Source organism: Xyrauchen texanus, chromosome 46, assembly GCF_025860055.1.
Source record: "Xyrauchen texanus isolate HMW12.3.18 chromosome 46, RBS_HiC_50CHRs, whole genome shotgun sequence".
Taxonomy (NCBI): Eukaryota; Metazoa; Chordata; class Actinopteri; order Cypriniformes; family Catostomidae; genus Xyrauchen; species Xyrauchen texanus.
Window position 1 is genome coordinate 803861 of NC_068321.1, and position 24788 is coordinate 828648.

At 42.3% G+C, this 24788-nt stretch overlaps 1 protein-coding gene across 2 annotated transcripts in view; it reads left to right on the forward strand.

Moving 5' to 3' along the window:
* The window catches only part of LOC127637916 (receptor-type tyrosine-protein phosphatase beta-like), a 78009-nt gene that overhangs the window by 47686 nt on the left and 5535 nt on the right, over nt 1-24788 (forward strand). Inside the window, exons 16-29 of one of the 2 annotated variants that reach the window (XM_052119163.1) lie at nt 153-431; nt 555-698; nt 828-1080; nt 1271-1377; nt 1488-1593; nt 6151-6228; nt 6418-6468; nt 6924-7005; nt 7106-7196; nt 7289-7365; nt 13049-13183; nt 13267-13389; nt 13471-13634; nt 15644-15779. In XM_052119163.1, coding sequence (XP_051975123.1) covers nt 153-431; nt 555-698; nt 828-1080; nt 1271-1377; nt 1488-1593; nt 6151-6228; nt 6418-6468; nt 6924-7005; nt 7106-7196; nt 7289-7365; nt 13049-13183; nt 13267-13389; nt 13471-13634; nt 15644-15779 — 1826 coding nt within the window. The remainder of the gene's footprint in view (nt 1-152; nt 432-554; nt 699-827; nt 1081-1270; nt 1378-1487; nt 1594-6150; nt 6229-6417; nt 6469-6923; nt 7006-7105; nt 7197-7288; nt 7366-13048; nt 13184-13266; nt 13390-13470; nt 13635-15643; nt 15780-24788) is intronic. The other variant, XM_052119165.1, reaches the window with a different exon arrangement.

The following is a 24788-nucleotide window of genomic DNA, read 5'->3' on the forward strand; positions in this document are numbered from 1 at the left end:
TTAACAAGATTAAACAAGATACATTTTTAGCAGTCTATCAATCTCTACAGACTTCACTAGGATGACAGGTATCACTATATTGCTTTGTATCTCAATACTTAAACACTCTAATAAAATAAGTGGTGAAATTAGTTTTGTTTTTCCTGTCTTAGAGCCAGAGCATGTCCAGAGTCTACACTGTCGTCCTCAGAACTCGACGGCCATCTCGTGTTCCTGGAGTCCTCCAAACACAGACTTTGACTCATACACAATTGAGTGCTCAAGACAGGACTCTCACAGGATGGTCTACTCACAGCGCACAGCCAAAGAGACTACAGTCTATCTGATCAAAGATCTGGAGCCTCATAAACAGTACATTGTCTCTGTCAAAGTCATCTCCGATAGCATGACCAGCGAGGCAGTCATGGAAAATGTGGTTACAATGATAGACCGTGAGTTTGGGCTTTTTAGTGTTTTGTTTGCTATACATGATCAGAGAACATTCTGACTGTAAAATTTGTTTTGCAAACTAATGTCTTTATTGAGTAGCCTTATTTTTATTAATGTCCTCTCAGGTCCACCTCTGCCCTCGACTCGAGTCAGTGAGAACACGCTTCAAATCACTGAGTCAACCATTTCCTTCTGCTTTAACTGCAGCTGGTTCAGTGATATCAATGGGGCTGTGAAATTCTTCACCATCCTTGTCACTGAATCTGATGGTTGGGAGACATTTTTTCCTGTTTGCATTATGCACAGATAGCTTATCCATGTGTAGGGCTCTGTTCTCTCATTGGTGAAACATTGAAACATATTTTAAGTAAATATATTTTCGCTCTGGTTGCTTCTAGATACTGAAAACCAGCAGCCATACCAGCATCATCCTCTTCCTTCATACCTGGACTACAGATCAAACAGTTCTGTCAAATCTTACCAGACCAATTACTTACACAGCCACTGTGAAGAGAGCCAGAGCAGAATGCAAGAGTTTGAGATTCATCTGGGATCAGGCATGGAGAGACTTGGAGGACCGTGTGATCAGACACCATCTCAAGATCAAGCAGTGTTCTGTGATGGGCCACTGAAACCCAAGACAGCGTACAGGTACTGAATCAGATGCTAGTCAGTGAGTAGACTTTAAGAAAGATCCACATTATAGGATACATCATTCCTGAAGGCTAAACAGTTATTGTGTAACAGTTTTGACAGTAATTCTCTATCAACTGCCTGTTCCACTAATATTTAAATCTGCAGTCAGGCTCTTAATGGTGATGGTCTTTTTCTTTATGTTCAGACTGAGTGTTCGAGCATTTACTAAACTGTTTGATGAGAAGAATGAGGAGTTTCTCTCTCCGCTCTACACTGATACGTACCTGTCCATGCCTTTTACAACAGATGCAGGTATTACTTTCTGCTCTGCCAGAATGAAAATGAGGAATTAGATTGCATGTGGTTTGCTAGCTGTTAATGTTTGTGTGTGTGTGTGTGTGTGTGTGTGTGTGTGTGTCCAGAGCCATTGAGTGGGGTAATCGAGGGGGTGAGCGCTGGGCTCTTCCTTTTCGCCACCATGGTGGGTTTACTCGTCCTCCTGATCTGCAGACAGAAAGCACACAAAATGTGAGTCCTACTTTGTATCCTTCACTACAGTGCAGTCATCAAAAGTCAAAATCGATGTGTACATTAAATCTAAAATTAAATCAATATGTGCTGTCTTAGGTCTCTTGTCTAACTTGATAGGATAGTTGTGATAGATTAGTTGAAATGATAAGGAGTTTGCATTGATGAGGTTGTGGTTTGTGATAGAGATGGACTTATATTGATTTTTTACAACAATACAGATAATTTTTTATGTTTAGATGTCTGATAATTGATGTACAGAAACTGTCATAAAACAGTTTTTGTATTTTTGCACAATGGAAACGATATAATAATTTGACTACAAAATATACTCTATATACTGTATACTGTACTCTATATACTGTGTATAAATATATATATATATATATATATATATATATATATATATATATATATCAGGGTGGTAGCCAAGTTGTTTTTCTTTAACTTCTGGTTGAAGTAATAGCCTAGTTGACATCCGTCCAGGCTCAAGGTGAGAGCGTCTCGCCTCACAGCCAGTCTGCTTTCTCCCTCGAGCCCACCAAGCTGGGTGACGAGTTCGGCGCTGCATTGGAGAGCGTTCTGGTGTCTGACACGGAAGACTCGACTGGATTGCCACCTTTGGGTCGGCGCACCCAGTCTGAGGCTCCCAGATGGCCGACATGCTTGCCTGGGCCGCCGTCAGCGTGGAGTTGGACTGGAACTCTCCGTCCTCCCAACAGCATTCACGGCTAGCTGATTGGTTCCTCGGGTCCAGGTGCCACTCACAGCCAAGCCCCCCCCCCCTCGATTCCTTTCTTCCCGGAGGTGCATGATGAGCTGACGAGGTCATGGAGGGCACCTTTCACTGCCCGTAACCGACCTCCTCGCTCATCCGCTCTCACTACTCTCGACGGTGGGGCAGCCCACGGGTACTCGGGAGGTCCCCCAGGTGGACAGAGCGGTTGCGATCCACCTGTGTCCCAAGAACGCCGCCACCTGATGGGATTGCCCGGTGCTCCCCTCCAAGGCCTGTAGGATGACGTCATCAATGAACTCCAAAGCATAAAGCACCGCTGGACAGGCAGCCTTCTCCCTGCATGCAATCGCCCTCCTGCAAGTTCAACAGGCCAAGGCACTCGAAGATCTGCACGATAGTCCTGACCCCGACGTGTTGCAGGAACTGCGCTCAGTGACCAACCTCGCCCTCAGGGCCACAAAGGTCACAGCGTGGACATTCGGGTAGGTGATGGCCACCCTCGTGGTCCAGGAACGTCATCTTTGGCTGAACCTGTTTGAGATGCGGGATGTGGACAAAGCACACTTCCTCAACGCCCCAGTCTCCCAGTTCAGTCTATTCGGCGACACTGTGGAGGTCTTCACTCAGCAGTTCTCAGCGGTAAAGAAACAGACGGAGGCCATTTCCCACATCATGCCCCGCCGCTGCACCGGCGGGGGCCGTTCTCCGTCTGTTTGCCAAGGGTGTCCTCCTGCGGCTTCCAGATGACAGGCAGCTCCGGCCCAAACTGCCAGGTGTGTGGAGGCAGGTAAGTGCTTTGAGTCTTCTCTCAACACCAGAGGCACGGGATGCGCTTTTGCCTCCCGACACCACACTACCTGCCCCGCCCCGCTGCCAGGTATGACGAAAACGATCGTCCCTTTAATGCACCTCAAACTGAGCTTGGACGTGTGACTCTCACTTCCCAACCTGTCGTGGTGGTTGGCCAGGACCATCTGACTCAGCTACTCGATTCAGTTCACAAGGCCCCCGCCCCCTTTTGGCGGCGTCCGCTTTACCTCAGTGCGTGGCGAATACGCCAACACCCTGTGTGCGGAGATCGTGACCCTTTTACTCAAAGACACAATAGAGCCTGTCCCTCCACCCTAAATGAAGAAGGGTTTCTACAGCCCTTACTTCATCATACCCAAGAAAGGTGGCGGCATACGACCGATCTTGGACGTGCGAGTTTTCAACCGGGCCTTGCACGTACTCCCGTTAAAAATGCTCATGCAAAGACACATTCTAACTTAAGACCAGCATCAAGATTGGTTTGCATTGGTAGACCTGAAGGACGCGTACTTCCACGTCTCTATCTTGCCTCGATACAACCCTTTCTACGGTTCGTATTCTACGGCTAGGCATATCAGTTCAAAGTCCTCCCCTTCAGCATTTCCCTGTCCCCTCATGTTTTCACGAAGGTCACAGAGGCAGCCCTTGCCCGCTAAGGGAAGTGGGTATCCACACACTCAATTACCTCGATGACTGGCTCATCCTTGCCCACCCCCGAGAGTTACTGTGCACCAGCAGGGACCAGGTGCTGTGCACCTCAGCCATCTAGGGCTTCAGGTCAACTGGGAAAAAAGCAGTTAGACTCAGTCTCAATGACAGCGTGCCTCACTAACGAGCGTGCGCAGTCAGTGCTGAAATGCCTCACCTTAGTCAAGCCAGGCACAGCGGTTCCTCTAAAACAATTCCAGAGGCTCCTGTGGCATATGGCATCCTCTACGGCAGTTACGCCACTGGGCTTGATACATACGAGACTGCTTCATCACTGGCTCCAGACTCGAGTCCCGAGATGGGCATGGTGCCACGGCATGCACCATGTGTTCATCACCCCCGCCTGCAGCCAGACTTTCAACCCCTGGACAGACCTTTTCTGCGGACAGGAGTACTCCTACAGCAGGTGTCCCGATGCGTTCTGGTCACCACAGATGCCTCCAAACAGGGTTGGGGCGCCGTGTGCAATGGGTAAGCAGCTGCTGTCTCCTGGAGAGGGCCCCTGCTACGTTAGAACATCAACTGCCTAGAGTTGCTGGCTGTATTCCTTGCCCTGCGGAGGTTTCTTCCGCTGATTCTGGGCAAGCACATCTTGATCCATTCAGATAGCACTGCAACGGTAGTGTACATAAATTGCCAAGGCATATGTCACTACTCACCCTACATCTCCTCCTTTGGAGCAAGCAGTGACTCAGGTCCTTGGAAACCTTCTTTCTTAGGGATGGGGCACCCTCTGGCATTCCGAGCCCAGATCTTTGGAACCTCCATGTCTGGCCCCTGATGGGATGTGGAGGATCTAATTGGCCTACCACCTGCTGTCATAGACACAATAACCAAGCCAGAGCTCCCTGTACCAGGCAACTTTATGCAGTGCTCTCGTTTCTGCAGGAAAGGCTGGAGGGGAGGCTGTCTCCCTTCACCTTGAAGGTGTATGTAGCCTGCCTGGAGTTCGGTCCGGCAGACACTCATTCGTCCAAGACCGCTACGTGCCCAAGGTTCCTTCGACCCCCTTGAGGGACCAAGAAGTGAACCTGCAAGTGCTTCCCCGGGAGTAGGCAGACCCAGCCTTTTCGTTGCTGTGCCTGGTGCGTGCTTTGCGTACCTATGTGGACTGCATGCAGAGCTTTAGATGTTCTGAGCAGCTCTTTGTCTGCTTTGGTGTACAGCGGAAAGGGAACGCTGACTCCAAATAGAGGCTTTCCCACTGGGTCAGTGATGCCATCGCATTGGCCTATTTCACCCAGGCTGTGACTGCCCCCTTGCGGGTTCGAGCACAATAAGTGTGGGCACTGCCAATGGCACCTCCCTAGCAGACATATGCAGAGCAGCGGGCTGGGCAACACCCAATACCTTCACAAGATTTTACAATCTCAGGGTTGTGTCAGTCTCGTCCCGTGATTTCTCGGGTCCAAGCCGTTAGAACTCGGTAACGTGGAACAACTGACCGGGTGTACCGCTTGGACCTAACGCCTTTCCCTCCACTGAGGCGATCATGTGCGCTCTTATCCCAGGAGATCCCACTAACTCGGCTCCTTGGATGACTCCTCCCTAGCCCTCTGGTCCACGAATTCAGCGGAGGAATTCCCCGACAAAACCCACTACGCAACGTCAGACTGCACACAACTGCCTGCCCGCACCTGCATCAGTAGCAATCGTACATGGTTCAGCACATGGCATGATTGAACAGGGACCCCTAGTGTCGCTTTTTCGACACAATGTCGAAGTGAGTGACTGATGGGGAATGTCTAGGATACTTTTGTAACCTCTGTTCCCTGATGGAGGGAACGAGATGTTGTGTCTTCCCGGCCACAACGCTGATCCGAGCCACTTTTATGGCCGAACCTCATTCTTGGCTCCTTCAGTGCAAAACCTGAATGGACAGATGCATGATTTCCTCCCTTTATACCTGTATGTCTGGGGGAGGGACATGCAAATTCTGTCTGCCAATTTCTCATTGGCCATTTCTCAAGTTCAGAGATGCGTGAGGCTCTCAAGAGAGACCACTAGTGTCGCTTCTTCGATGCAACATCTCGTTCTCTCCATCAGGGAACGGAGGTTACAACAGTAACCTAGATGTTTTTATTTCTCAATTTTAAAATAATTAGGAACAGCATGTTTTTTCGAAACTTTCAAGGGGACCACCAAAATCATCTGGATGTGTTTTTTTCCAAATCATGCAGCCCTAGTTAATGGTAAAATGTTAGTGGTGATGGGTTTGTGATGGTGGCTTTTACATGATGAGTTAGTGATCATGGGTCTGTGATGATAAGTATAACATAATGGGTTTGTGTGCTTTCCAGGAGTGCTCAGGAGCCTGTAGTCAGAATGAGTTTGAGAAGAGAAAGAGCAGCCTCTGGAACACACGTCATTGTTAGAGGGTAACATCTACTGCACTTCTATTATAACTAAAGGTTATACCACAGTTTACTGTTGTGGTGCTATCATTATCAATGTGATTATTACAGTACTGAAATAAATATTTTATCCATAGACCAGGAAACATCACATTACACTATCATACATTGTATACTGAAAATGTTTCAATGTTGTTCTCTTCTGTGTTTTAGGAACCGTCGGGTTTCAAGGTACTGTATTTCTCTGAGAGGAAAATACATCATGTAGGTCTACAAAATAGCAAAATCATCACATGATAAGGATTTAAGTTTAATATAACGAAACTACAATTATGACGCATATACGTCATGTGACGTAAATCATGTTAGAGCATATCATATTCATATTATCAGTACAAGATGTCACACAATCTGCACAGATATGGACTAGTGTTTAATTAACATGAGTTCCAAATATTTCAACTACAAGCAAGTGTCATGAAAACTAATGATTTAAAACAAGGAAACCATTTGAAGTAATGACAGCATTTTTTCCAAACATGGATGAACTGCATGACAAATCACCAATAGTCTAATTTATAAACACTTTAAAAAATAACTGCAGAATGTTTAAAAAGTACAATCTCACAATTTACAACAGAACTGAAGCAGAATGTAAGTGTTTTTTGTTGATATATTCTTTTTTATTTATTGTAAGATGTTGTCTTTTCAAAATACAGCCCTATCAGTATTACAAATTTTGAGTCACATTTGGCCAAACTTCGAGCAGACTCCAGCTACCTTCTTTCAGAGGAATATGAGGTAATATATCCTCTGAATTTCTGTTTGTTATATTCAGAGTAGTTCATGTGTTCTGAATAACCACAATAAACCTTGTTTGACCTTGTGATTCTGCTTTCAGGATCTGAAAGATGTTGGTCGAAATCAGCCACAAGACTCAGCATTATTGCCTGAAAATAGAGGAAAAAATCGCTACAATAATATACTGCCTTGTATGTTTCTACTGGATACCTCAGACTATTTCTTACAATAAGATACATTTAAAAGTTTCTTGATTTTTACATTACTGTTGTTCTTGAAACAGATGACTCCACCCGAGTGAAGCTGTCTTATGTCGATGATGATTCGTGCTCAGACTATATTAATGGCAGCTATATTCCTGTAAGATCTTCAGCTTTCTATCAATGAATCTGAGTAACTTAATGATTATAAGATCTCATGTAAAGCACATCTTTTGTGTCTATGGTGAAGTTTAAAAATGGTTCAGCAACAGTAACCATGTGTTAGCAATTGCAATGTTCCAAAATGTAGTGAACTGCCTATGGAGGCAGCATTTAAAGGCATCATAGGAATTTCTGACACAAAGGCTTTTCCAAAAGGTAAGCAACTCAATTTTTAGAATTAGTAAATTAGTAAAATAGTAAAAAAAAAAAAAAATTGCGCAAAATGTATGTGCTGTTCTGTGTATGCTTATTATGCGTATTATACTTATATACCCCCAAGCCTCTTCAATGTGGTGCCTCTGGCACTGTCCCGCCATGAGGCTCCACTCGCCGATACATCCGATGATATTTTCCCCTTGGTAACACTTGCCCGGAGCTTGGACGCGTGGCGTCCACTTCACTTTGGTGAAGGGCGAGAATGCAGCTACCTTTCAGGCGGAAATCGTTACCCTTCTACGGAAGGGTGCAATGGAGCCTGTCCCTCCGGCCGAGATGAAGAATGGGTTTTACAAGGACCTGCGAGTACCGAACCGGGCTTTACACAGACTCCTGTTCAAGATGCTGACGCAAAAACGCATTCTTGCAAGCATCCAGCATCAAGATTGGTTCGGGGTGGTTGAACTGAAGGACGTGTACTTCCATGTCTCGATTCTACCTCGGCACAGACACTTCCTGCGGTTTGCATTTGAAGGTCTGGCGTACCAGTACAAGTTCCTCCCTTTCAGCCTGTCCCTGTCCCCTCGCGTCTTCACGAAGGTCGCAGAGGCAGCCCTTGCCCCGTTAAGGGAAGTGGGCATTCGCATCCTGAATCTCGCATCTCGATGACTAGCTAATCCTAGCTCACTCTCGGGATGTGTTGTGCGTGTACAGGGACCTGGTGCTCTCTCCGGCTAGGACTTCGGGTCAACTGGGAAAAGAGAGGAACTGGGAAAAGAGAAAAACATCTCTTTTCTCGGCTTTGAGTTGGACTCAGTCTCAATGATGGCACGCCTCACGAACGAGCGTGCCCAGTCGGTGCTGACCTGTTTGAAGGCATTCAGACAGAAGACAGCAGTTCCACTGAAACTGTTTCAGAGGCTCCTGGGGCATATGGCATCCTCAGCGGTGGCCACACCACTCGGGTTGATGCATATGAAACCGCTTCAGCACTGGCTTCAGACTCGAGTCCCGAGATGGAAATGGCGCTGCGGGACACATCGCGTGGCTATCACGCCAGTCTGTCGCCACCTCTTCAGCCCTTAGACCGACCTCACATTTCTACAGGTAGATGTTCCCCTAGAACAGGTCTCCAGGCACGTTGTGGTTTAGGACAGATGCCTCCAAGATGGGCTGGGGCGCTGTATGCAACGGGCACGCTGCCGCCGGCTCCTGGACGGGCCCATGGATATGTTGGCACATCAACTGCCTCGAGTTGTTGGCAATACTGCTTGCCCTGTGGAGGAACCGGCCCTTGATCAAGTGCCAGCATGTGTTGGCTGAACACGACAACAGTGGCATACCTCAACTGTCAAGGCGGTTTATGCTCCCATCATATGTCACAACTCGCCCGCCGTCTCCTCCTCTGGAGTCAGCTGCACCTCATATCGCTGCGAGCCACTAACATCCCGGGTGACCTCAACACTACATTGGATGCGCTGTCATGACAGGTTACCCGCAAGGGAGAGTGGAGACTTCACCCTCAGGTGGTCCAGCTGATTTGAGTCGATTCGGGCAGGCACAGGTAGACCTGTTCACCTCCCCAGAATTCTCCCACTGCCCGCTTTGGTACACCCTGTCCGAGGCACCCCTCAGTGTAGACGCACTGGACTGTGCAAATATGCCTTTCCCCCAGTGAGCCTACTTGCACAGACCCTGTGAAAGGTCAGGGAGGATGAGGAGCAGGTCATCCTAGTAGCACTCTACTGGTCCATCCAGACTTGGTTCTTGGATATCACGCTCCTCGTGTCAGCCCCCCCATCCTGGCATATTCCCCAGAGGAAGGACCTTCTTTCTCAGGGACGGGGAATCATTTGGCACCCACGACCAGACCTCTGGTATCTCCATGTCTGGCCCCTGGATGGGACGCGTAAGACCTAAGTGGCCTACAACCTGCCATGGTAGACACGATCACTCAGGCTAGGGCTCCCTCTACGAGGCACCTGTATGCCTTGAAGTGGCATCTGTTCGCTAAGTGGTGTTCTTCCCGATGCAAAGACTCCCAGAGATGCGAAGTCAGATTGGTGCTTTCCTTCCTGCAGGAGAGGTTGGACAGACGGCTGTCCCCTCCACCTTGAAGGTGTATGTAGCTGCTATAGCAGTACACCACGAAACAGTGGACGGTAAGTCCTTAGGGAAACACAACCTGATCATCAGGATCCTGAGAGGTGCCAGTAGGTTGAATCCCTCCAGACCATGCCTCGTTCCCTTATGGGACCTCTCTGTAGTCCTTCAAGGTCTACGGGGATCCCCCTTTGAGCCCTTAGAGTCAGCTGAGCTTAAGGCACTCTCTTTAAAGACTGACCTCCTGATGGCGCTCACTTCCATCAAGAGGGTAGGTGACCTGCAAGCGTTCTCTGTCAGCGAAACGTGCCTGGAATACGGTCTGGGCTACTCTCACGTGATCCTGAGACCCCGACCGAGCTATGTGCCCAAGGTTCCCATGACCACTCCAGTCTCTGAGCAGCTCTTTGTCTGCTTTGGTGGACAGCAGAAAGGAAGCGCTGTCTCCAAGCATAGTATCGCCCACTGAATCATTGATGCCATAGCTATAGCATAGCACCTTTCACCTCCACTGAGCTGAAGACGTACGCTGCTGACTCCCAGTAGTTTTCACAAGATGTGTTCCCTGGATGACTTCCTCCTAGCCCTGTGACAGACGAGTTTGTGGAGAAACTCACTGTACACTTGCTAACTAAGCCCTGTACTAGGGTAGGTGCTCCACATGTGCTGGTTCCCTGTAGGTAACCCCATGTGACATATATCTTCCGCTAAATAATTTCCCTGTTGGTAAACTGCGTCTTCCTTGGGCAGAGGCCCTTCTGCCCCAGTCACCATGCTTGTAGAAACCCCTCCCCCATTGGGTAGGACCTACCATGGGACTTCTCCACATGACTCACTTCTGATGAAAAATAGTCAGCAAGACCATGTGATGTATTTCCACTCAAAACACCCCCCTCCCCTCTGGGCGGGATGTGGTCTCCGCGGTGTCTTCCCCTTGGGAGAATGCTGCCTCAGAAGAAAGCTCACTAGGTTTTGGAACAGAGACACTCAATTACATATAGTTTATTTAATAGATATGGAATATGATCATTAGGGCTGTCAACTGATTTAAATATTTCATCATATATGTATATAGGCTATATCACGAAAAAGGTCTCTGTACATGTACCTCAGGCATATGAGGTATCATTGGAAAGCTTAGAATCTGAACTTTCAGAGAAAACCATCAACTCTGCATTTATGTTACTTAAAAAAAATGTTTTAAAATAAGGCCTCAAAACCTTTGCGTTGAAAATTTGCGTAATGGGGTAGAAATATTTATATGAAAATAAAGGTCCTTCACATAGCACATAAATGGACAAGTCATATATCAAATGAAAGCTCTCATTCTCAATGTGACTGTACAGTTATTAATTAATTAGTTAATTTTTGTTAAACTAATACTACAGTTCGAAAGGTTTTTTTAAAGAATCACAAAGTGGAATTTCATCAAATAAACTCAGGAAAATCAGGTCTAGCAGGAAATCATGCACAGAACGAGCAGTATATGGGTGGTGGCATTGTCATGCTGGAGGGTCATATCAGGATGAGCCTGCAGCAAGGGTACCACATGAAGGAGGAGGATGTCTTCCCTGTAACGCACAGTGTTGAGATTGCCTGCAGTGACAACAACCTCAGTCCGATGATGCTGTGACACACTGCCCCAGACCATGACGGACCCTCCACCTCCAAATTGATCCCTCTCTGGAGGACAGGCCTTGGTGTAACGCTCATTCCTTCCACGATAAACGAGAATCCGACCATCACCCCTGGTGAGACAAAACCAGGACTCATCAGTGAAGTGCTCTTTTTGCCAGTCCTGTCTGGTCCACCGAAGGAGGGTTTGTTCCCATAGGCGACGTTGTTGCCAGTGATATCTGGTAAGGACCTTCCTTACAACAGGCCTTACAAGCCCTCAGTCCAGCCTCTCTCAGCCTATTGCAGACAGTCTGAGCACAGATGGAGGGATTGTGTGTTCCTGGTGTAACTCAGGCAGTTGTTGTTGCCATTCTGTACCTGTCCCGCAGGTGTGATATTCGTATGTACCGTTCCAGTGCAGGTGTTGTTACACGTGGTCTGCCACTGCGAAGACGATTAGCTTAGACCTACCTGTCTCCCTGTTGTGCTGTCTTAGGCGTCTCACAGTACGGACATTGCAGTTTATTGTCCTGGCCACATCTGCAGTCCTCATGCCTCCATGCAGCATTCCCAAGGCACGTTCACTCAGAAGAGCAGGGACCCTGGGCATCTTTCGTTTGGTGTTTTTCAGAGTCAATAGAAAGGTGTCTTTAGTGTCCTAAGTTTTTATAACTGTGACCTTAATTGCCTTTGCCTTTGTCTGTAAGCTGTTAGTGTCTTAATGACCGTTCCACAGGTGCATGTTCATTAATTGTTCATGGTTCATTGAACAAGCATGGAAAACATTGTTTAAACCCTTTACAATAAAGGTCTGTACAAAATTATCTTTAAAATACAGTGTCCTGAAAAAGGGAAATTTCTTTTTTTGCTGATTTTACAAACATCTCTTTTATGCTCCAATAACTGCTGCTGTATGCCCCAAATAGCTAAAACATTTATGTCTGCTTTTACATTAGGATGTTCTCTAAACAATGAGCCATTGTTTACTTGTCTTTGAGCTTGATTGGCTAATCCAAATTATCCAATGTTATATCTTAGATGTCCAGAACAAAATATGCCGTTCAGAAGGAAAAGCATGCAAAACAAATCATCAGAAAATATGTTTTTGACTATTGCTGATAAAATATTAGGGGTAAATATAAAGGGGAGGATTTCAGATTTCTAATGACACATAGATTGAGCTTCTAGTCCACTCAGAGTCTGAGATATTCAATGAAAAAACAAGGGTGGTGCTTGGACTGAAATTAAGACTGAATGTCTATAGGTGAGCACATCTGTGAGGTCTAAAATACGTTAGACTGCCACCTACATTTCAGATCTATATATTGTGATGGTATGTGATATAGAAAAAACTATTCTAGTGCTTCTGCCACCTAGTGGAATAAAATGAGACATTTCAAAGTGAGGTAGAGTGAACAGCACCAGAATTACATGTTTACAAAGTTAGGACAAGAACAAAATCATTTGTGGGAGGTTCTTGGAAAAACACATTATTTAAATTGAGTGTAAAAAATTGAGGACGGCAGCCAAAAAATGCACCATGAGTTTAAGGGTTAAGCCTTAATTGCGTTAATATTTTTGGGGGTATTCATTTTTTGCAAATTACTTTTCATATTATTAATTGCACTGAAATAATGTGTTAAATTGACAGCCCTAATGATTATATTAAACTTCATATTCTATGCTGGCCAAATTCCATGTGATCCAGTTAGTTAAAATGTGCCATGTACTCTTTTAATCTTAAGGGCAATAACTTCAGACGGGAGTATATAGCAACTCAGGGTCCGTTACCCGGCACTAAAGATGATTTCTGGAAGATGATCTGGGAGCAGAATGTGCACAACATTGTTATGGTGACACAGTGTGTAGAGAAAGGAAGGGTATGTGCATATGATCACATAAATCCATTAAAGTTACATTATGGCATCAACTCAAAGAGTTTGTTTTTCTTTCTCATAAAAAGGTAAAGTGTGACCATTACTGGCCATTTGATCAGGAACCGCTGTACTATGGAGATCTGGTCGTCCAGATGCAGTCCGAGTCTGTGCTGCCAGAGTGGACCATCCGAGAATTCAAGATCTGTAATGTGGGTATAACGTCACCGAGACCTCGCTCGCGGATGAATTATAATGGAGATGTAAATGAGTTATGGTGCATGTCTTTACAGGAGGAACATCTGAGCTACTCCAGAGTGGTACGTCAGTTCCACTACACCGTGTGGCCTGATCATGGAGTTCCAGAGATCACACAGTCACTCATTCAGTTTGTCAGGACTGTGAGGGACTATATCAACCGAACACCCTTCTCTGGAGCCACTGTAGTGCATTGCAGGTGGAGTATTAGATTATAATAACAGAATTACCTTTATTAGAGTCTCCTGAAGTTAGACATTTTTAATATTGCAATAAAGTCTGGTCCAGCTTGCAATTATGGGGTAGATTATCCCCAGAAAATACTTCCAGGTGGAATGTTGAACCCTGTCTTCTGGACAGGGCTCCAGACTGCGACTTCCATTTTTACAGCCGGTGCAACTTAATAATTTTTTTAGGTTGCATTGGTGTGATTACAGATTTGGCCAACACTCTATCTCTCCCTCTTTCCATTTATGCACTACCATTTTCTGTTAAGCAACATCAAATGACAGACACATCAAAAGCGAAATGATTCACCACCTGGATCAATTATTAGCACAGCTTAATGGACGCAAAACAAGCTCAAACGTGTACCACTGATCAATACTGCACTGCAAGAACCAATGAGAAGCACGGCACGAGTCCGTTTGAAATAAAATACATTGGAATTCTCTGGTGCCAACCTCTACGACTTTACAAACTGTTTTCACTATAGTACTTTTGGCAAAAATAGATTCTTAAATGCTATCATATCACTACTAAAGCTCTATTAAAATATTTTATAATAGGCTACATTAGGGGAGTGGGGGAATATCAGTTCTTATTTTTTTTAAACTACAGCAGTTTATAAATATTTATATTTTGTATTTATAACTTTTAAATGTTTAGGTTACTCTTTTTAATGACAAAAATGCCATAGTTTGTTATATAGAATTCATGTTCTATGTGCATCTACATATACAGCCTATATCTAACCACGGTAGTAAAGACCCATGCTTGGTTTTACCTGAAGTTACCATAGTCAGGGACCCAACTACACATTTGTTGAGGGGTATGCACAATAAAATAAAACTAAAATGAAAATTAATAAAAAATATTTTAAAAATCAGTTAAAAATTAAATAAAAAAAGTGAATTTAACATTATGTTAAACTTAATTTGATTCTAATTATTTAATTTGAACTTTTATATTTATAATTGTATTCATATTTTTTAATATGAACAATCATGTGCATAGCAATGAAATTGTTTTGTAACAAAAAATTATGAAAAAAAATATGAATTTAATGTTATCTGCATCTTTATTTCCATCCAAACAGAAAATAAATAAAACATAAAAGTCTTAATGTTCAAAATGATTGATTCCAAAGCAAGCCTCTCCACATTTTTTCCCCTCAGTTTTTTGGATTTAGTCAATAATTGATCCAGGTGATGTTTAATTACTCCTGAGGTAATTTATTCACACCATGTCCAGTGGTTTCTCATGCCATGTTTGACAGCGAGACAACAACAGGCGAAGGTAAGAAAGTGCAGCAACATTAGTTATGGTTGTAAGAGGTAAAGGTTGGACATTTAACAACGTTTTAACAAGCTTTTCTCTCTAAATGTAAAGTGCCTTCCCAAGCATATGGTGATTTTTTTGGCATAACATTGACAGAAAAGATATTTGAAAATGAACTGATATTTAAATAAGCTGGCCACCTGTACCTCTTCATAAGGTTAAATGTCGGTTAACTTCAAGCCTTTCTTCAAGATTTTCAGTAATAAGTGATAAATTAAGCCTTCCAATCTCTCTTTATCCACTTGGGCATTCCTTTCTTCAATTTAATTATTCATTTTACATCTTCCTTTTTCTGTTCTGCGCCCCAGGCCAGAACGCATTCACCCTCTGGCCGTTTTTGTAATGTGACAGTAAGAGCAACCCCGGTAGACAGAGGGTGAGCTACTGTATAAAGTTACCTCTTTATAAAATAACAAAATTAAAATGCTAAGAACATTTTAAGTTAAATAAAATTAGAGTTAAATAAAATACATCCTTTCAAGTGTGCTTTTAGTGTTTTTACAAAGTATGATTTGAAGTTCGATTTGAGTAGCGCTTGCCATTATAGTGTGTACTATGCATCAGACAGTCAGTGAATGGACTTTGGCAGTGCTGTCTGAGAATTAAACAATCTGACAGTGAATGTTGGTTTGTGTTTCTCTCTGGTAGTGCTGGAGTGGGCCGCACTGGGACCTTCATTTCCCTTGACAGGATCCTTCAGCAACTGGACACAAGAGACACGGTGGACATCTACAGCGTCGTGTTTGACCTGAGACTTCATCGCACATACATGGTCCAAACAGAGGTGAGCTTCCCTTTGTAAATAACATTACAAATAATGACCATGGCCAGTTTGTGGGGCCCTAAGCGATATCATGAAAATAGACCCCAATGGTTTAATATGGTCATAACATTAAAACTATATAACCTTTGAAAACAAGCTTTCTTTGTTTAAGAGAAAACAGTGTTGTATAAAGTATCCATTTGTCATACTTGAGTAAAAGTAAAGATATCTACATGGAACTGACTCAAGTAAAAGTTAAAGTAGCTATGAGAAAACACAACTTAAGTAAAAGTATTAAAATAACTGATATTACTTTTACAAAAGTATCAAAAGTACATTGCATAAATTATGGAACAGTTTATTAAACACATGGCAATTTGTTTGATTGGTGGTGCTCAACATTCACTCATCCTCAGGCCATCCCGGATGTGTATGACTTTCTTTCATCTGTAGAAAACAAGATATTTAGAAGAAAATTTCAACTCTATGGGTCAATTCAATGCAAGTGAATGGTGGCCAGACATTTCAAGATAGAAAAAGCACATTATGGGAGCATAAAGTTATTCATACTACTACAGTGGATAAATCTATATCCTCTGAAGCGATTCAGTTGGTTTTGGGTGAGATCAAACCAAATTGTAACTCATTTTCACTGTATGTCTTGCCATTGCAATCTCTAGGCACGATCATGATCTCAAGCTTGATTTCACTTTCTCGTGATTGACGCATGTGCAGAGTCCTAGACGGTGCTATAGGAAGTGTAATTGAGCTTGAAATACTGATCGCCAAGGAGACTGCTAATGTCAAGATTTATAGTCGAAAAAGGAGTTATAATTTGATCTGTTCTCATCCACAACCAATTGGATCTGTTCAGAAGACATTGGTAAATCCAGTGGAGTCTTATGGATTACACTTATGCTGCATTTATATGCTTTTTGGAGCTTCAAAGGTTTGGCCACCATTCACTTTCATTGAACTGACCTACAAAACAGCGATACTCTGAAAAAGAATTTTTTTTGTGTTCTGCAGAAAAAAAAGAAAGTCATACATATCTTGGATCGGTGAGACAATTATGAGAGGATTTTCATTTTTAAACGATCTATCCCTTTAATGGCGCATTCAAGTCACATCAGAATTATCATATTTATGGGATGAGTGTAAATGAAAACCACAGTCCATAAAAATTGGAACATTGGAGGAGGGAGTTGAGTCATATTAGTGACCAGAACAGAGACTTTTGTGGGAGGGCTCTTTTTATTTGGGCCAATAAGCAACCACCCAGCAACCACCCAGAACACCCTGGCAACTGCATAGCAATGTGCTGAAACACAAGCTGTGTCTCATTAAAGGCTACACGCTAGGTATGATGCATCCTTTGAAGGCTGCAGTATACTGAACGTCCTCCTTTAAACAGGCTTAGTTGAAATGAGATGGCCTTCTTAGGACAAATGTAAACAGAACGTAACATGGTTGCTATGACAGCAAGCACAACTGACTCTCTGCGAGTGCTCTTAGTGAGAGTGGAAACTGAGGTAAAGTGAGGAAAAGGGCTGGAAATCACTCTGGACCCCACTCACCCAGCCCATTACCTTTTTGAACTGTTGCCTTCTGGCCGGCGCTACAGAGCACTGAGCACCAGAACCGTCAGGCACAGGAATAGTTTTTTCCCTCAGGCTATCCATCTCATAAACAGTTCAAACTACCCCACTGATCAATAATTGTGCATTTCACAGCTTAGTCTATTTATATTATCTAACATATCCTATCTCTCCTGCTATTACATTCCCTTGCTGTATAAAACAGATTTGTGTTTGTACATATATATATATATATATATATATATATATATATATATATATATATATATATATATATTTATTTATTGTCTTATTGTGTATTTCTACAGTATATATACTATTATTTTCTATTTGCTTTTTATTTATTAATACTATTGTATTGTCTGTGCACTGGAAGCTTCTGTCTCCAAGACAAGTTCCCTGTATTTGTATGTATATCTGGCAATAAAGCTGATTCTGATTCTGATTCTGATACCGATCATTCTAAACTTAAAGAGTTATAAAGATGTAGAGGAAAAATAACACAGATTTTTGCGGCTCTTCGTTTATATTTACTGTATAATACTTTATGTGAGGTACTTCAACTTTTGAATTAACATTACTTGCATTTGAACATCATATTTATGAGCAAATTGGCATAATGTTTACCAAACAAATGATGTTAATTTCCTTGAAGCAAAGAATTGTGGGTTGTGAGTGCCCACGTAGGACGCAACTCGAGCATCCTTCGAATTCGAGTGAAAGAAGGTCGTATTCAATGGCTACATTTGGAGTGTCCTAACTGCATTTCTGAAACGAGAGAGACTTGATGACGCATATGGCATTCAAATGCAACCTTCCGGAGTACATAATTTCAGTAGTTCACCCAAATGTCAAGTCATATCATACTGTACAAGTAAAGACATTTTTATTTGTTTAGTGCTTTTCACAACACACATCGTTTCAAAGCATCTTTACAGAAAATCATGCATTAACAGAAAATTAAAATGTCATATCTATAAAGTCGTAGTCATCATTATGTAGTTTGATGAAATATGATTATGAAGTGTGTATAAAAATAAGTAATTAAATAATAATTGTATTTATAACCCCAGTGAGCAAGCTGAAGGCGACTGTGGCAAGGAACACAAAACTCCATAAGATGTGGATTAATGGAGAAAAATAACCTTGGGAGAAACCAGACTCACTGTGGGGGCCAGTTCCCCTCTGGCTAACAGCATAAATATAATGAAAATATTAGTTATTTATGTGCAGTGCAGGTCATGGTTTAAAATGATTAAACTAAGTAAGTGTTAAGGGACAGTGTTTACAAAAACTTTGTAAGAACTGTTAGATTAATGACTAATGTCTTTGAAGTTCATTCTGGATTTACTGCAGAGGTTCACATAGATGCAGTGTTCTTTGTTAATTTGGCTGATGAAGGCTTATGTTGGCAATGCATTGATAATCTATGTATTCCATTTTATGAGTGTAATCCATCATTAGACTACGATGATGCAGGAAGAGAATAATGAGGTGCATCGCAGTTTAGCCGACAGGTCATTTCAGTAAAGTCTATCCTAAGTCCAAGGTTCAGGCAGTGGCACATGAAGTATCCCATGTCTAATGGTTAGAGATGGCAGGCATCAGTTCATCCCCTGAAGTCCATCATAAGAGACTGAAGTGATGTCTGGCTGGCACCGGCTGCGTTTAGTCATCATCACTCAGATATATAGCAGTAGATTCCGAAAACCAAGCAGGAATGGAGGTGGATCTGAATCCCGAGGTTGAGACAGGAAAACAAATAGAATAATATCAGCAGAGATGCCATCCACACAATGCAGAGTTATAGAGCATGATAAATGTTTCTGATTCTGGTAGACCTAACTAAAGCAGCCTAATTGTGAGTTGATGGATAAATTAGGTGTATGTCTGGCTAAATAGATGAGTCTTTAGTCTAGACTTAAACTGAGGGAGTGTGACTGCATCACGAACAGTGTTAGGGAGACTATTCCATAGTTTAGGAGCCAAATAGGAAAATTATTTAACTCCTTTTGAGGATTTTGATATTCTAGGAATTATTAACAGGCTAGAATTTTGCAATAAATCTGAAATTGTTCATTTATACAATTTCTCTGTAGAAATTAACATAGTTGTGAGGAAACTACCTTTTCTAATATTTTCAACAAACGGGAAATTTGAAATCGGTCTATAATTAGCCAATTTTCCATAATCAAGTTGTGGCTTCTTAATAAGTGATTTGATAACTGCCATTTTAAAGTTTCTTGGGACATGTCCTAAGGAAAGTGAGGAGTTAATAATATTAAGAAGAGGTTCTGAAATTATAGGAGATACCTCTTTTAAGAGCTTACTTGATATAGGATCTAACAAACATGTTGTGGCTTTTGATGTTTCACTAAGTTTTGTTAGCTCTTCATGACCTATGGCAGCGAAGGATTGAAGTTGCACGTGAGGAAAATTATTAGACACTGTTTTCTGAGGTGCTATGACAGATGATTGCATAATTCCAATTTTATTTCTGATTATTTCAATTTTATCTGTAAAGAAATTCATGAAGTCATTACTCTTGTGCTGTGACGTAATATCTGGTTCTGTTGAGGCTTTATTCCTAACCAATTTAGCCACAGTACTGAATAAAAACCTAGGATTGTTGTGGTTATTTTCTATGAGATTACAAAAATATGCTGACCTGGGCGCTTTCTGTAGCTACAGACCACGCACCACGAAATACTTCTAATTTTGTATTCTTCCACATGCGCTCCATTTTCTGAGCTGCTCTCTTGAGAGCATGAGTGTGATCATTGTACCATAGTGCAGGGCTTATTTCTTTAATTTTCTTTAATCGAAGAGGGGCGACACTATCAAGAGCGCTAGAGAAGACTGCATTTATATTTTTTGTTATTTCATCAAGTTCTTCTGGGCTTTGGGGTTTATTGAGTGTATGAGATAGATCTGGAAGATTATTAGTGAAGCTATCTTCAGTGGTCGGAAGAATAGTTCTAGCAGAACGATAGCATGGTGTAGATTGAGTAACATTAGCTGATTGCAGCATACAAGAGACGAGGTAATGATCCGAGATGTCATCACTCTGCTGCAGAATTTCTATATTATCAACATCAAATCTATATGACAGAATTAAATCTAGCATATGATTAATGAGTTGGTCCTGTTACATTTTGCCTGACTCCAAGAGAGTTGAGAATATCGATAAATGCTAATCCCAATGTGTCATTTTCATTATCTATGTGAATGTTGAAGTCACCAACAATTAAAGCTCTATCTACAGTAACTACAAGATCTGATAAAAAATGAGCAAATTCACCAAGGAAATCAGAATAAGGCCCGGTGATCTATACATTGTAGCAAGGGTAAAAGACAACATCATTTTTTTTATTTATATCTGACAGTGTCACTAAGCATTATTAGTTCAAATGACTTACATTTATATCCTGTCCTCTGAGTAACACCAAAAACTTCACTGTAAATTGTAACAACATCTCCTCCTCGAACCTTCAGACGAGGCTCATGTTTATAACAATAACCTGGAGGAGTAGATTCATTTAAACTACTATATTCATCCGGTTTAAGCCAGGTTTCAGTCAAACAGAGCGCATCCAAACTATGATCTCTAATAATTTAATTAACAATTAGCGCTTTGTTAGAAAGAGATCTAATGTTTAGTAGCCCTATTTTTATATGGTGTTTATATTTAATTTGTTTGTTTTGTTCAAGTTTGACCTTAATAAAAAGGTTTCTAAATGATTTAGTGAGGTTTTGTTGTTGGTAGTGTTGGGTATTACATATATAATTTAGAGAATCAATTAAAATGGGTATTTTGCATGTATTTTACCACCATTGTATGTGGGGTAATTTGCAGGCATGCAAAATTTAGGAGGGAATTTAGGGTCTCGAAATATGTGAGCTATGGACAAGATTAAACCTAGTCCTTATTGTACCTTATTAGGTAATGAAATGTATAATGGAATTAGTCGCGTTCGACAACCATTATAAATTAGATAAATTACAAATAACTAGATTATTTGTCTTAATAGATTCTCCACCATTGAAATCGTAATACAATGTCTAGCTGTATCAGCTCACAATTTCTACTGTAAGGAATTAGCTTTAATACGTGAATTATGATTAATTCACTTATTGGAATGATATTATTCGCATGGCTTATTGAAAATAATATCACATGTATTTAGGTACAGCTTTGAAGCAAAATCTTTCAGAAACAGTGATGAGATTATTCATCAAAATATACCAAAGTCAAGTCGTCTTTGAACACAGACAAACTTTATTACTATTCTAAACATAAATCTAATCTAACACACATATACATGAGACAGGTTGGTGAAAAGTGACAGAATGTGAAATAACTGATCAGTACAGTGAAGATGAACTCTACGGAGTCTGTTGACAATACCTTAAGAACCATTTCAGCCTTCTTTGGGTCTACATCGATTTGCTATCGGATTACCCAAAATATGAGCACAATATTAGAGGTGTTACTTGCGTGTCCTGGCATCCTTTATGTTGCTCGGTTCTTGGTCGAAAGTTCGTTCCGTCGATGTTTTGATCTCTGTGTGATAAAATGTATTGTCTGTATGACTGATGATTTTGGCTATGAAGAGAGGCCATCTCACACCTTCTCAGGACGTCGAGTCCCAAGCTCCCTTGGATCTAACATGGCATGAGTTTGGTTCCGACGAGATGCAGTGCAGTGGTCGGAAGAGCAAACACGGAGGAATAGTGTTCAGAGAGCAGAGTCAAGAGGAAGAGAGCAAGAGCGAGAATGTGTTCTTCCTGTTTGGAACTATTTGAACTGAAATTGGCTGCATCCCCCAAAGGTGTCCTGCGCCAATCAGAAGTGACTTTTCATAGTCACATGGTCAACTGGGCTGTCTTTTCCGACAGTTGAGTTATGGTCCTTTGTTTCAGACTCTTAAACATTTCCTGCTTAAAAATAGTGCACATTTAATGATGAACTTTATATCTTGCAAATGGTACAAGAGACATGAAATTCATTGCCATCAGATTTTTCTTCCTACACAAAAAAATGTTTGCAAACAAAACATGACATTTTTTTATGGATGTTATACGTGTAGGTAATGTGTCTGGTTACAAAATCATATTGGTTTTACACATCATTGCATTTTATCAAGTTAAACCTTATAGTTACCATTCTTAGTAGAATGAGATAAATCATACAGAATTAAAGATTATATTTATCAATTATAGGTGAGTGCACATCACTACACACATTTTAAAGAGTTCCATCAGTCTACAATCTTTAATTTGTCAGGTACAAACATTACCACAGTTCAAAGTGATTTTCAGCATTATCTAGCAAGGCTATATTAAGATGAAATGTGTTGTGCAAATCTGACGGTAACCTTGCACAGAAGAAAATCTGCTTTAACTGTGTGGGGATTCTTGTGAAGGCCATTGATTTACGACGTTGAAGAATTCCAAACTGAAAGGCTGTTTTTTTTTCCTTGTTTCAAATCATGTTGGTGGAATTCTTCTGCATATAATCTTACAGTAGTTCGGGGAACAGACACAGTCTCTATGATATATCTAGATGAGACTGTCTCTATGTGTTGTAGTTTATGTGACCTGTGTGACGTCTCAAGGCAGCTAGCAAATGTTCGGATTAACCAGTTTGTCTGCTACCTGACCTGGGCCCCAGTTAGTCAATTACTATCATTATTAAGACTATGAGCCAAATTACTAGAGAGGAGAGTGGCACCTTCCCTAGAGGGATGGAGTCCGTCTCTCTCTTTAACAGGTCAGGTTTACCCTAAAAACTCTTACAATTGTCTAAAATGTAGCAATAGTGGCTAGAGTCTCTATTTCCATGTTCCTTACAATAGAATCACCTATAACCAAGGCTCTTTCAACATGATTCTCAGTGGGTGCATCACTGACCAGAAAATTTACTGGAAACCCTAACAGGAATGGGAGAGTGGTGTCGTTTGCTGAGTGAGTATGCCGCAGAGACGTCACCCAAGTGCCCTGTTGCGGGGGCTCTACAACCAGAACCAAAGTATGTGTGTTACTCGCTGTACTACCCAGATCTGAAACAGGATCTACTAGCTTCTCTTTCTCACTGGTCTCCATTAGCATTCGGATGCGTGTCTTAAACTCATTAACCTTCTCCGTCAGTCTGATTAATTCCTTACATTTATCACATGTAAATCCCTTACTGCTGATGGAAGAAGCTATAGTAAACATGTAGTACAGGAAGCAATTATATGAAATCAATTATTTGTTGTTATGTTTGTTCTTGTGTGGCGAGGGTTTGAGATCGATGTGAATACTTCACGCAATTGTTTGCTGTTGTTGTGTTAGTTCTTGATCAGCAGATGTTTGAGATTGATGCAATAATCCATGTAAAACATCTCGGGTTACATGTGTAACCCTTGTTCCCTGAAAAAAGCGGAACGAGATGCTGCACTTTTGCTAAGCGCTACGGGGAACAATCCTGCATTGTGAACAGCTGTGAATTTGTGTGTAACACGTCAATGAACATTGACCGGAATTTATAGCCTCAGCTGGTGATGATCAATAGATGCACCTGTGGCCAGGCTATAAAATAGAGGCGTCACCAGCGTGTCGTCAGATACCTTTTTCCGAAGAGCAGTCCTAGGACGTCCCAGTGCGGCAAAAAAGCGCAGCATCTCGTTCCGCTTTTTTCAGGGAACAAGGGTTACACATGTAACCCGAGACGTTTACAAAAAGCTTCAATATGATGCTGCGCTTTTGCTATGCGCTACGGGGAACGCAATACCCACGCCGCCACACTGGGGCTGTCCGGACCCCTATGGTTGTGAAGTGTGCTTAAAAAAATGCGAGAGGTCTCAGACATGAGCTTGATGTTGACTCTGATCCCAGAGTAGCAGAAAGGACCAGCCTGCCGCATCACAAACTTGTTCAGGCATGAGCCTCCCATAAAAACTGACGAATGTGCGTGGAGAGGACCAGCCTGCCGCATCACAAACTTGTTCAGCCTTCTGGAGTTCTGGTCCTAACAGGAGGCCTCAGTCGCCTGGCTCCAAGAATGAAGCGAGCGAGTAGAGGCCCCAAAGCCTCCCCAAAGGCACCCCATCCATCAAGGCGTGGCAAGCCGAAATGGCGGCCACATAAACCCTGAGAGTAGCGGGGCATATGCCTACTGACAGTTTTTCTTGCAGAAAGTCCAGAACTGAAACAATCTGGCAGTTAACTGGATCTGCACCATTTAAACTGCACCACTTTTCGAAGACACCCCATTTATTGGTGTAGATTCTTCTGGTGGAGGGAGCCCTAGCACTAAGAATGGTCTCGATAACTTCAGGCGACAGCCCTGTGTCCCTCAGTTGGTACCCTTCAGGGGCCAAACATGAAGATTCCACAATTCGGGCCGGGGATGAAATATCGTCCCCTGTGCCTGAGACAGAAGGTCCCT